The following is a 13,967-nucleotide window of genomic DNA, read 5'->3' as shown; positions in this document are numbered from 1 at the left end:
TGCACAAGCCTACCTCAATAGATAGAGCAAATATAAGCCCCTGTTTGCTCATATAAATCAAACATCAGAAAGGTTGTCTTCAGTGACATCTCTAATAATACCATCCAGCATCAGTATAATGAAGATAGGCGAACAGTTTGGTGGTTCTTCATTCTAGATCCCTCTCTGAAAGTACACAATTGAAGTGAACAGATTATATTTTAATATTTTGTTTATAATTCCATTGAGATGACAAGACAAAGAAGTAAACTATTGTATTCCTAACCCTTACATGGGACTGCAGAAGTTGCAAAGGATTGCTGATAATCGGCAGCCTGAAGCTGTTAGCATTCTGTCTAATGTAGCATATTGCTTGGTTGCCCGTGTGACCTTCGGTTAGCCAGATGGCAACGTAAGAAAACAGCCTGATGTATGATACGCTGTTCAAAAGAATGAAAATGAAAATCACAAGTGACTTGGTCAGTGGTTACAAGAGAGGAGGGAGTGCTACCACTTCCCTATTCCTTCTCTTGCCTACTCTCACCTTATCCCTCTTCTTCCTATTTCTGTGATAGGTTTCCACAAAATTAGGGGGGGGGAAATCCAAGTAATTTCACTGTAAAGTGACCAAGTCCTCTATCTTCTGAGACACGCCTCTGATTTATTTATTAAAAATACTTGTCTTTCCTCTCAAAATAAATTTTGTTAGGAAGGAATATATAGGAAGGATCTGAAAGATATAAATGGTGCTTACCCTTATAAAGAGGGTTTGACAACTCTATTAAGATGATTCTGATAAGAAGGGGAGATAGGATGGTTTCATGTTTTACGAGCCAGGAAGTGTGATGTTTGAATGTATGGTGTGGAGACTGTTCTGTGCCACGAAAACTTTTATCCGAGAACAACTAAGATCAGCAATTTGTCTGAACCATGAAATAACGTTTATGTCTCCTGGCAAGTTTGAGTTCAGGTATATTATCCTTTCATTCCTCTTTTAAGTTGTTCAGTTTCATTAGTAGACTTTATTTGTGGCTATGGAGGGAATTTGAGAAAATGCTGACATTTGTAAGAAACAGGCCTGCTTTGCGGGAGCCACAATACAGTTGTGAATAATTCTCTCTGTTAAATCTCAGAACAGGTCTGTGAAGCTTCATGTTAACAGGGCTGAGGCTAATGATAGCCATAAAAGAAAATCCTCAGTCTTTCCCTCTTTCTCTCTTTCCTTTTTGCTTTCTTAGAGGTGGATTGTGTACCATCTAAATCTCTAAATGCTTTTCTTTCAGATGCTAAAGAAGGAAGAAGCAATCCCATGGCCAGGAACTTTAGCAATTGTTCATTCATATATTGCGTATAAAGCAGGTAGGAAAATGGAGAACAACACTTCTGTTTCACTTTTAATAATGGAAGATGTTATTTCGGGAATGGGATAGAATGGTACTTCCTTTGCAAAAGGAAATTAAAGGGGAAGAACCTTAATCACTAGTGAAGTGAAAATAGCAGTTTAAATATTTGTTAAGCCTTCTGTGATGCTTGTGTATGTAGGTGAAATTTTGGGGGTGATTTAGTGCACAAGTTGTTAAATTGACTTGAAACACAATTACCCTCTTTACATGAAGCAGTTTAGATCCTCTATCCACTGTTGTAACAGGAACATTTTAAATAGTCTGATTAATATTCTGTTTTGCAGCAAAAGAAGAGGAAAAACAGAAACTACTTAAATGGAGTTCAGATTTAAAACAGGAAAGAGAACAACTAGAGCAGAAGGTCAAACAGCTCAGCAATTCTATAACGGTGAGTATTGCCCTCACAAATAAATCTGCACCTGTGTTCTGGTGCCAGAATGCAGAGAGAAAACTGTAGAGTGAGTCCACGTACTAGACTGTCTTCCACTGGATTTACTGAGAATTGAGTGAGCACTTTCATTTGCTTTTTAGGACTTTGGGGAGCAGGAATGAAATACAGGCAACGTATACTTACATTGAGTCACTTATACATGATCCATGCTGACCATACATTGTAGACATACAGTGACCTATAATATCAGCAGGTGACAAACATGACCCAGAGCATTGTTGTCTGTGGGCAGTAGATTAAGTCCAATTCCCCAGTGGCTAACTTAAATAAGAATGGTTGGGCCTGTGTGTGTAATAAGAGTTACAGTCCTGGTGCACTTTCCAGACCTTCCTAACACAGAAGTGACCATTCGCTCATGACTGACTCTCAGGCTTTTGACATGTTGCCTTGGCAGTCAGCAGCTGGACACTGCATAATATTAATCAGACAATGTCATACTTGGAACCAGAAACTGTAGTTTCCACCTTAGTTTATCACAGTAATTGGAGCATACATATTGATTTGCTCTATGCAAATCAGGCTCTTGAGTTGCCAGTGTAAAGTTTGAGCCCCTCACTTAGTGTAGCCCTAGTCAGTGTCACAGAATTAAAAATACTGTAATCTCTTATGTAGCAGCATCTGTAAGGCTGGATACATAAGTACAGGCTTTTCTTTTTAAATACAGATGCACTTTCTGGTCTGCCTGTCTTTACCTGTTAGAACAAAAGTAAATGTCCCATGTTTATAGACCCCTAAATGCTGACCGTACAAATAAAACAACTGAGAGAAAACAAGTAGTGAGAGGTGCTGGTTAGCAGTTCTAGAGACTGTCATCTTCTGGTTAGCAGTAGCTGGGCATAACCTGAGCAGCACTAGAGCACTAACACTGTTTCTCAGTGTTGTACCCAGGCAGATGCAAGCCCTTAACATGAGGGATTGACAGTAGGTAAGGAGAATGGTTTATTTTCTATGATCGAGTCATTTTTTTATGCTTTCATTGGAACTGTCCAAAAAAGACACATTAGGTCTAAATGTTGTGGTGTTTTTATGATGCTACGAGCTGTGTGTGAAAACAGTAAAGCTGAAACCAACAGTGTCTGGAGATCAGCGTGGATAAAAGGTTTAAGAAATGTAGGAAGGTTGCCATCTTCATGTAAGAACCTCAATGTTACAGACATAGCTACCATCTCCTCCTTTTTGAGAGTTTCAAATGTAGATATAACCAGTTTTTCCACCCTTGAAACATCATTTGTGGACTTTTTTTACAGTTATTTTACGCTGACTCTTATCTGATGAGCTGGCGAGGTTACTGTTGCTTCTAAGAGAAAGAAGTGGCCACAAAATAAGATTTTCAAGTGAAGAAGGGCTTGTTTTTCTTTTCAAGTACCCCTTTATTTATTGAGAGAAGGAAGTGATGTTCCTGCTAAAATATATGCGAAAGCAAAGGCTGTATCCCTTTAGTGGCATGCACACACACTGTCAGCAGTCAGCTGCAGTAGGATGCCTGAGTTTGCAGATCTGAGCTAAAGAAATTTCAGCAATGCAATACTAATAGAAAAAATAAGAAGAACATATACTTGGAAGTTTCCCTTCAAAAGGAACACAAAAGGATGGAGCTGTCTGTGTTCATCTGCAAAACACCTTGGGATGAAAGGGGGCCATACCAGGTGACAGCTACGTCCTGGCAATTTAATTCCTCAGCCTGCAAATACGAATTCTCCTGTGAACACAGCCCTGAGACTCTTTTTCTTCTAGGCTGGGAAAGTGAAATTGTAGTTGCAGCCTTTTCTGCGTATTTATATTTAGATCTGTGAACATCATATTCCTTCTCTTACCTTCTTTAATTCATAAGCTTGAACTTATTACTGCTTTTCTGTTTTGCTGCAGAAATGCATGGAAATGAAGAACACCATCCTTGCAAAACAGAAGGAGATGCACAGCTCCTTGGAGAAGGTAAAACAGCTGATCCGCCTCATCCAAGGCATCGACCTTTCAAAACCCATAAACTCTGAGGTCAATTCAGTAGCCATCTCCAATGGCATGGACTCCACTAACAATACTAATGCTGCCACCCTCCACCTTAGCCCCCTCCCCTTCCCAGAGCTGCATGGTGAACTGTAACAAGGGCGATGAGACTAAATAACACAGTGAAGTTAAGAAGGAGCCAAGGGAGGTGGCGGCGAGGAGGAAGAGCAAAATAATGAAACTCTAGAAAAGCAAAACCGGATTTCTTCTGGAAAGTGCAGAATTCTTTAGTTCTTTGGTTCCAGAGAGAGCGTGAAGATGCTTGTGCCAGGCGGCACCGGAGTTTGCCAATTGATCCTTCTTATTCTGTGTGTACATGCAAAGTTTGGATCATGTTACATGAATAGTGCCAGCTGGGGGTTCTTTGCCAGCACCATGCCAAGTGAAATAATATATTTACTCTCTCTATATTTTACACCAGTGTGTGCCTGCAGCAGCCTCCACAGCCACTATAGGTTTGTTTTATTTTTGTTTGGGGTGAGGAGCAGGGATGAGGGAGGAGAGCAGGTTTCAAATCCTTATTTGCAGAACAGTTTGTTTAGCTAGGGGAAAACAAAAACAAGTCCAAAGAGCCTGTGGGCTTTTCCTGTTTCTAAATTCTCAGTACTATTAAAACAAAAAAACAGAAATATAAATTATCAAATCCCAGTGCCCAGAAGGGACAAGTCTATCAAATAAGCAGTATTTACTATTGTTTAGACAGGAGATGTACAAAAGGAAAGGAGATGGACTTTTCACTGAGTAACCAGCACATGTACAGGCTGAGTATCTACTGTCCCAACAGCTTTGGGTTAATCCTGTTTCTTCACATTAAACAACAGACATGCTTTGCAGAATTGGTTTGGGTCCTCACACTCATCCAGAAAGCCTATGTTGGGAATGGGAAAATAGAGGGCCAGAATCCAGGGTCAGCTTGGAGCATTGGACGGAGGTGTCCCAAGAGAAAATGTGCATCGATTACTTGAAAATGAGATTCCAACCCTTTTCTATATTTATAAACAACAAAGGTATCCTGAACAAAGTAGCACATGACCCAGATGTGTGAACTGAACAGAGAAATGTCCTTTTCTTTCACTTCCTTTCTCTTCTTTTGGTAACAAGAACTAAATAAGGAATAGAAAAGCTGTTTTTCAGGCTGACAGTCTAATTAAAGAGGTAGATGGGACCTTGCATGGTATAGATTAGAAGTAATAGTGTCAGTGAGATACAGTGAGTCTTTGTGAGTCCTTGTGTCATCGTTTTGGGCACTGTTTTTTTATGCAAGGGCAAAATCTTTGTATCTGGGGGAAAAAAAAAACAACTTTTTTAAATTAAAAAGGAAAATAAAAGATATTGAGGTCTTCCTAGTGTTACTTAAAATAAGATCAAGGTAAGAAACATTGTAAAAAAAAAAAAAAAATTACAAAAGTGCTATTTGTTTCCTAAACAAGTGATTTCTATTAAAAAGGTGTCAGAACTGGAGAAAATGCTGTGTACTTAGAATTTTTTAACACAGACTTTGCTTATTTATGATGACATTCTGCTGTGTTTGTGTTTTAAAATCCAATGGGACAGTTTCCATAGATTATACCATACGTGCTACTGGCTAAACTCTAAAGAGAATCAAATCCTACAGTGCTGGATCTCACCCCACCTGGAGGATCTGCCAGGCTTGTCTCTGCTGTTACCATATCTCCCCCATTCTTTCATGTATTCGTAACCCAGAGAGAAGCAATTGGCAGCGTGCTTGTTTAAGGCTTTTATAGTTTTGTGATACAGACCGATTAGAGCTTGAGAATGAAAGTGAGTTGGTTAGACTGAAATCGCCTTCTGTTACATCCTCTTGTTTAAGAAGTTCATCTCTTATGTATAATCTTTTCACTCTAGATAGCAAAGCTTGCCTTGTGCTTCCTATTATTGTGGGGTCTGTCTCAGTTTAGAGTGCTGATTCTGGTCATGTAGGGTTGTGTCCCAGAGCTGCCTAGTTTCACTACTGCATATAAACTTTTGGGCAAACCCCGTTTCTACTGGAAGTACTGGGAAAACTCCCTTTACTTCCAGTGGGAGCAGAGTTGAGCCACTACACACAACGTGAGGCAGAGTCCCTGGTGCGGTGCCCTTGGGAGCATGCGTTGGGTGGCGAGGCAGACCTGCTCAGCTGTTTCTAGTGGAAGATAGAAAAGGTTTGGATTTCAAGGATGCATTTCTGAGCAAGAAGTGAATACTCCAGACACTACATAGCCTGAGAGAGTCTCTTTGCTGCTACAGCCAAGTATGCTTCTGTGGGATTCTTGGAGCTGTTTGCTTCCCTCTCCTTTAGGTTGCCCTTCTGCCCTTTAAGGACTTTTATTCCTTCTGTAGGCGTGTGCACTATTTTCAGCTCTGAGCTCAGAACTGATATCCCGAGTTCTCACATTTTGTCTGTAGTTGGGAAAGTGACTCTTACGTGCACTTCTCAGCTGAACCTGTGATAACCTCGACTCTGTCTTGTGATGTTAGAGTTCTGTTCTGGAACTAGCAGAGCTGGAAGGGTAAGTTAGCACAAGTGGCAAGGAGACAGCTGGGCAGACGATGTCAAAACTGGTCAAACTAAAAATGTCCTTGCATCAACCCAGTTACCAGTGGGGATCATTACCATAGGGCAGCACTGTGCCAGCAACCCATAGCACTTAAACAAAGGACTACATATGTCAAGGGATGAAGAGAAAAAACAAACTGAACATGAGCCTTCTTTCTTTAGAATATGAGCCAGCAGCTAACGGCCAGATACTCAGGAGAAACTGCCTTTTTGGCCAGGTTGTTCTGTAGTTGGCCACTTGGGTAATTCTTAACATCATCTTCTGAAGCATCGAGTACATTCCTGGTAAGAGACAGTCTCTAGGGATAGGTGCGCTGAGTCTTCATGGTTCTCATGTTCTTATTTCTGCTGTTATCTTCTGAGCTCTCTTGGAAGCACTGCACTATTTGGGGGTAGCAAGCTATGCCTGAAGACTCAATAGTCCTTCTGTTTTCTTTGCCAATTCAGGAGGGGATGGAAGTGAAATTCACTGGTAGCCGTATTTAAATTTGAGTGCAGTTAACCAGCCAGGAGATGTTAAAACAGCTATTACTGCTTTTCTGAGGCATCTGCTTGTCTCCAGAATCCGAGTAGATAAGTATAGACTTTTATGTCCCTTTTGTTACAGCATTTGTATTCCAGACTGTAAAAGGACGCCTTTAGTTAATCATTACCTGGCAGAGAAATGATCTTAACTTAGACTTTTCGATGCTGCTAGGTAGTTTTGTCTCTCTCTCGCTGATCCCGTTTGGATGCTTTCCCTCCTGGCTCTGCAGCAGTATCAGTCAATAAGCAAGGAGCATTCCCAGGGCTGCACTGACACTGGCAATGATGCTGCTACGTAGACACAAGTAAATTGGGGTTATCTCTGCCCAATTAGCAACAATAGGGTGGAAGGGGAATTGGCATTTGCTAAACACAGAGGAAAATGTTGTTTTTCTAGCTGCTCTAAGAGTTTCCAATCAAGGGAGAAATTTAAACTCTGACAGCTTAGAAGCTCAAGGTTGTCTTCTGGGTTTGGATTGGTTTGGGGTTTTTCTCATGTAATATTTGAGAGAGGATGAGTTTGTACTAAAACTTCTGCTCTTTGGGAAGCTGTCATAATGACTGGCGTTTTGTATTTCCAAACCACCATCAAGATATTAACTAATTCTTATGTCATTGCTTGTCATTGATGGGAAATAAGTGGCTTTTAAATCTCAGTTATGAAGGAGGAGATGAGACCACAGAGGAGGCTCACATCAGAGACGGCCCTGGCTCTCAGCCCAGTGCTAAGGGCTTTAAGAAGTCACCCTGCTTCTTTGCTCAGAAACAGAGTAAGCATTGCAGAAGTAGTTTTTTTCCTTCCTCCTTGCAATCTGTTCTTTAAACAGCTGGAAAGGTGTGTTGTGGTCAGAGTGGGAAAGTGAGAGTGTGACCTGACTAGAAGAATTAGTATTATCATTAGTATTCTCATTATCTTCGTTTAGAGCCAGCGGTGGTTTTAGTGCTGTACAAAACGCAGTAAAGGCAATACTTCTAGGGAGGATTGGCAAGTAGGGTGAGTAGCATGGATGATTCTTTGAGGACATCATTAGCCAGGAGTTACCATGTTGGTAGGATGAACTAATGGTTTGCATGAGCAAAACAAGGACTTTGTTCTTTGTTGCAAGCAAGTTTCTGTTGGTGGGGATATGAATTAAAAGCCGCTAACCTAGAAATTAAAGAGGTGATAATTTTAAGGGCAGATCTGTTAGTTTTGTGGTTGGTAGGAAGAACAATATTATATTTTATCCTTCCTAGCTGACCAGGCTTAAGAGAGCAAATGTGTATTCCAGCTGTCTGGAAATGTGAACCCTAATTCTGACCTCCTTGGCTTCAAATCATCTTCTTCCCTGTACTGTTGCAGAGACAGCCCTGAAAAGCAGCATGATCAGCATTCAGGAGGACCCAGAGTGAAATCTCCCTCTTAGCCCCACCAAGCTGTAGCAGCCCACAATACAGGGAGTAAACTCTGAAATTTCCTTCCCGTGTGGATACAGTGGAAAATATTTGTGAATTTGCAGTGCACATGCTTCTCTGGCTTTTTTTCCCCAGCTGGGTTGCACCCTGCCCTCTTTGCTTGTGAAGCACTAATGATGAATACATGTTTTTTAATGAAACATGTTTTTAAAATACCAATTCTGATGTCAAACCACAGTTCACTCTTTTACTGAGGGCCTCTCTCAGTGAGCTGCTCAGATAACCACTGAAACACCGATATTACACTTCCTTGTGCACCATGCCCCTTTGGGCAGAATTTGTTGTGTCTTTTCAGAACTGTTTTGACCTTGCTTCACCTCCATTTGTCCTCCCTTGGGAATTCTGAAGATCCAGAGCAAGTTCAACCTTGCTGGGTTACTGCAGACAGTTTTCTGACAAGTGTGTAGAAGAAGAGTCAGGAACCTGGAGAAAGAGGAAGATGTTTTGTCGTGCAGCTAATTCATTTGGCGTTTAGGCTTGCCTGGCCAACAAACTACCTCAGCAAAGGCCATTCCCAAGCACTATGTGGATTTTGTAGTTTCTGGCATTCAGAAGGCAAAAGGTCTCCGAAGAACCCTTCCAACAGCCAGCTAGGTACTGGTCTCTGAGGGGATGCGAGCGAGCCTCGCAGCGACACACTGTTGGATCCTTTTTTTCAGTGGTCAGACCTGGACCAGGGAATGCCCTAAAAACCAGGTGGGATCAGGAAAACACAAGAGCTGCAGACATCTTGTCTCCAGGTTATTGCCGTCTTACTCAGATCCTTCTTTAAGCCTCAGTCCTGTTTGTAACACCTACAGAATGGAATGTAATACTTGAAAAATATGACTCTCTATATCCTTTACCTTTAGCTCCCATTTCCCCCATGTTTATCTTTTATCTGGGACAAGAACTTTCTGCATCATTGTGTCTTGTATAGGCTGAGCACATAGTTGAAACTTGCCAATAAAGAAAATTATTTATACCATGCACTGGTAAGCTTGGTAATTATAGACCCATGAAAAGACAAACACCTCTCCTAGAGGTTAATTTAAGATGTGGGCTTGTTTCAGAAAACCAAGACCTTACCTGTGTGAGGGTCTGTCTGTATCCCCTGTCAGTATTACTAAACTACCTGAGTAGCAAACAGAAAACAGGCTTGCCAAGAGCATCGGTGAAAAATCAGCCACGAGCTGTGAAAATCGCTGTGCTGTGCAAGGCCCTGGAGTGTATCGCATGAGAACAGCCAGGCTGAGGCTTCGCATCTCCCCGGGCCAGAGATGGGTGCTGCAAGGACAATGGAAAGGACAGAAGCCTCTTTTGAGAAGCAAGGGCAGTGAGAAGGGGTACAGAGCTGGAGACGGGGGAAAGGAAGAGAGGAAGCAGGAGGAGCAAAGGAAATGAAGATTACGTGGGATAAAGCAGAGCAGAGAGTAGAAATGGAAAGAGAGGAGAAGGAGGGAAAGTGAGGGTAGGAAAAACCCAGGAGTGAAATAGGGCTCTGTTGTGACGAGACAGGTATTCCTGCAGTTACAGGGTTTGAAAGTTTAGTGGAAAGACTAGGGCAAAAAGGCTCTTTATCCTACCTTGATTTCTGACTTGGGTTGATCTGTATTCCAAAAGGATCAAGTGCGGTGGGAGAAAAGAGCTGCTCAGCTGCAGATGGGGAAGGAAGCGGGCACTAAGTCATCCCTAGCTCTGCTTCTGCTGCCGAGTGATGCCGTCCTGGCGAGAGCCTTATTGACTTCTTATTTGACGTGGGATAAGGCAGATGAAGCAGACCTTGGGGCAGCTGGAGCCTGCTCTAATCTGGACCGCATTAATTAAAAATCTTCTTGCTAGAAATACTCCTGAGACTAGCTAAAGGTTCAGCTCTGCCAGTGTGGTTGCACCTTCCTAGTTCGAGTGTGACGGTCAGCCTACTTGAAACCAGTGTCAGCTTACACAGGTCCCGAGTGGAGGAGATGATGCCGGGCAGGACCTGTGACTCGGATACTTCTCGGCCATCTCTTGGAGTATCCGTGCAAGATTCCTGCGCTCTTGAGCTGTCACATCTGGCAGTTCTGTGCCAAAACCCCTCTGTGCAGCAATGCCTCCCTGTTTTCTTAGGATCTGGTTTCTTTAGGGACACATGCAAAGGGGCACTTCACCAGTAACAGCTAGACAGGGGCATGTGGTAAGTTTAAGATAATCCTTCAGGAGCTGAGGGCCTGCATCAAGGCTACATTAAGCAGCAGCCCATGGGGCACCCTCCTGGGACAACGGCTGTCCCAGCTCTCCTGTGTTAGGAGGGAGTAAGCTCTGTGTCTGTTCTTCACTCTGTAGTATTCAAGCAGGTGTCGAATGCTTCAGACAGAGAAACTCAGCCCAGTGCCCATCTAGGAAGGAAGAAGTACTTAAGGGCATGCTTACTATCAGGAGTGCCTGGGGAACTCAAAAGCCTCGAAAGCTTGGTTCTGTCTGTCCTGGGTGGCGAGGTGGCACGGAAAGGCAGCAGCAGCGAGCAATATCAGTCTGCTGGCGCTCAGCAGTGTTTTCACCACCTGGGGAATTTGCATCTTTTTTCTTTTTCCTAAATTTACACTGGCAAATGTAGACCTCGACCGATTCCTGCCCCTTTGTCACCTGCCGCCTTTTATCTGTGTCGTTGGAAAAGAAGTGAAGTATTGTTGCCTCCGAGCTTCTCGAGAAAGCTCTTTTCTTAGTCAGCAACCAGAATGGCCTTGGGGGCATAGCTCAGGTGGGGAAGGGGGGCAGTGGCTTATGCAGGTCCCGCAGTGGCACAGGCCAGCTCCTGGGGCTGCGTTCGGTGGCCGCCCTTGATTTTGGATCCCCAGCGCTGAGGGTTGATACTGCAGCAGCACAGGGAGGAGGCTGTGCACGTGCAAGCGAGGGCAGGGGTTCCCCTTGCTCGTTACCCAGATCTTGGCCTCTGAGGTGGAGCACGCCAAAATCGAGGGGGGAAGGGCACTTATTTAAAAGAGAAGGAAAGAAATGCCTCCATGCCTCGCATTCCCCTCCGTAAAGCAGGTACTGGCAGTTCTGACACTGCGAGAGCTGTTTTTCATGGGCTGCGGGCGCAGGGAGCAGGCACTGTTGAAAGAAGAGGTACAGTCACGCTCCGTGCTGGGTGCAGCAGGAGGCTGCGTGTTTCTGCTTGTTCTGGGCTACTGTGTAATTTCTAATCATAGTCTCATACGTTTCTTTAATTATCACTGGCATCAAAACAGTGATTGACTCTAGAGCCAGGAGTAGCGCCTTACCCGTCAGCTCTCCCTTCCAGAAGGTACGTTGTCTCCGAGTCGTTCCTGGTGCCATATATGACAGGCAGCCAAGACCCTCCTTAAGGAGGGTTTTTTGCTACCGCATAAGCCCCTGAGGCTCAGGCAGCTTCCCGGCAGCCCCGCACAACCAGAGCCAACAGGCAGTTGTGTCCCACGAGCTGCTTCGCTCTGGTTACAGCTGCAGGACCCCCCCCAAGCACCCTCTTACGCTGGCAGAGCCGTCTCGGGTGCCTCACGGAAGCAAAGCACGGGTTGCAAACTCCGTTAAGCAAAGATTAAGCGAGGTAACCGGTGTGGGGAAACTGCTAGCGCCAACCTGTTCAGGCTCCTGCGGAGGAAGGAAACAACTTTGCCACGTCAACAGCAGCGGAGCCCGTGGTGCAGAGGAGTGGTGGTGAGCTTCTGCTTGCCTGGGAGGTCTGGTGCGGCAGCGGGGTGGTTTCCCGTGCCGTGTTTTGTCTTTTGGGAGCTGACTGGCTCTAATCTGCAAACACCCACCGTGTCGTCCACGGCCGAGGGCAGGCGGGTTGTGAAGGCAGCTCTGCTTGTATAGAGAAAATACTCAGGCCTCGATCACAGCTTCATGTTCCTGCGATCGTGCCAGCACCATCTCAGTAGACTTGTTGATACCACCACCCCGCCTATGTGCCGTGCTTCGTCCCCGTTCCCCCCCCCCCCCCCCACCCCAGCGTTTCACCCGAAACCAAGCTGTAAAGTGGGAGTCCTGGCTTGGGGTCGGACCAGGAGCTGACGCTGAAGGGTGCCGTGTCCAAGCCCCGGTCCCTCCCCAGCCTGCCCGACTCCTCCAGGTGCTCTTGATGAACAGCCCCCAGTTCTGGCGGCACAGCCCCCCGCGGCCGCAGGTCTGGTGCTGCGTGGGGACGGCGGCAGCTTCTGTCCCGGCTGGATTTCCGCAGGGCAAAGCCGTGGCTCTGCCCTCCGCGAGCCGGTGCCGCCTGTGCTGCCCCTCTCCCCGTCAATCTCCCGTCCTTCCAGGCCCTGGTGTAAAATGCCCTTTCTGACTGGTACTGCTCTGTTGTCACAGATTCACGTCATGAGAACACCGACTTGTGAGCTGGTTTGGGTTTTTTAAATATCTCTATTTTTTTTAGCCTGATGCTCATAGTGATCTGCAGTCTCTTTGCTGCCTTCAAGTCCCTTGTGGTTTCAGTTTTGGTACAAATGTGTTTAGATTTTAGCAAATTAAAGTTGGGGTGGGGGAGGGGGTACAGAGCATCTGATCAATTTGTATTTATTTATTTTAACATTTTACTAAATAAAACACAATAAAATCTCTTGTCTCCTTAGCCATATGTACCAGGTGGGGACAGCGGGTCCCACAGGCACAGGGGATGGCGCGGTGCCCATAGAAAGTCCCCAGCCCCGGGAGGGGTTTCTGAGCGTGGCGGCTGCGGCACGCTCCGGCTCGAGGCTTGCTTTCTTGGCAGGGAGAAGGGTGCTGCGTTAGTAGAAATGAATTTTAGCTCTAAAGAAAATCTCCATGGGCTCTGACTGAGCGGTTGCCTCCAGCTGATGCTGCCCGGCAGAGGGCACATAGAGACCAACGCCGAGCTGGGTTTACTCCAGGTACCTACACCCTTGTAGGCACATTTTGGGCTAAGGACTGGCTAGGCTGGGAAGCGTTATCTGAAAATGATGGCACACAGTCCTGCTGCTGCAGGCGTAGCAGCACACCTTCCAAAAAACCCGCAGAGCCAGCATTTCTGTAGCCACCTAGCCATCAAAGAAACGCCCAGGAGAGGCCTGCCCCATCCCAGCACTGTGCCACCACCACGTCTCTAGCAGAGAGCAGGCTAAACTATGGTCTAGATCTGATCTAAACCTGTGTTGTCTCTTAGTGCGGCAGCAGAGCGATATCGGCAAAGCTTTGGCTGTAGTAAACGAAAGCTGTCTGCTAGGGACTGGTCGGGTCGCGGTGCACCTGGCTTCACAGTGATTAGCAACGTCTTCCCAGCCCCTTCCCAAATAAAGCCTCGACAACTCGCTCCTGGCATAACCCCCTCAGCCTCCCCCCCCGCAGATGCGAGGCTGGTGGTTCGTGTGGCCCGAGAGCCAGTTTTTTATTCCCACCGGTCTTGTAAAGCCAAGGCTGTTCACGCTGGTCTCGGGGATGAGCCGCAGCACCGCCAGAAGAAGAAACCGCATCTCTTCTACTTGGGTGTGATTAAACCGACTGCATGCCTAAGCCGTGAAGCCACAGGCTCCATTTAAATGGTGCAGGCTGCGCTGCTACCCGTGCTGCCAGCCCCGCTGCAGCGCCGGGAACCGGCAGACTCGATCTCACCGCAGTCAGTGACCGCCAGCCGTTT

At 45.5% G+C, this 13,967-nt stretch overlaps 1 protein-coding gene across 11 annotated transcripts in view; it reads left to right on the top strand.

Moving 5' to 3' along the window:
- The window catches only part of PHF21A (PHD finger protein 21A), a 136,982-nt gene extending 127,646 nt beyond the window's left edge, over positions 1-9,336 (top strand). For all 11 annotated transcript variants that reach the window (XM_030039528.2, XM_030039536.2, XM_030039512.2 and 8 more), the window contains 3 exons: positions 1,263-1,338; positions 1,667-1,770; positions 3,700-9,336. In XM_030039528.2, the coding sequence (XP_029895388.1) occupies positions 1,263-1,338; positions 1,667-1,770; positions 3,700-3,933 (414 nt within the window). In that variant the 3' untranslated portion in view covers positions 3,934-9,336. The remainder of the gene's footprint in view (positions 1-1,262; positions 1,339-1,666; positions 1,771-3,699) is intronic.
- Positions 9,337-13,967: the final 4,631 nt, after the last annotated feature.

The sequence above is a fragment of the Aquila chrysaetos genome, chromosome 2 (assembly GCF_900496995.4).
Source record: "Aquila chrysaetos chrysaetos chromosome 2, bAquChr1.4, whole genome shotgun sequence".
Taxonomy (NCBI): Eukaryota; Metazoa; Chordata; class Aves; order Accipitriformes; family Accipitridae; genus Aquila; species Aquila chrysaetos.
Note: the sequence above shows the minus strand (reverse complement) of the source record. Positions and strands in the feature narration are given on the sequence as shown.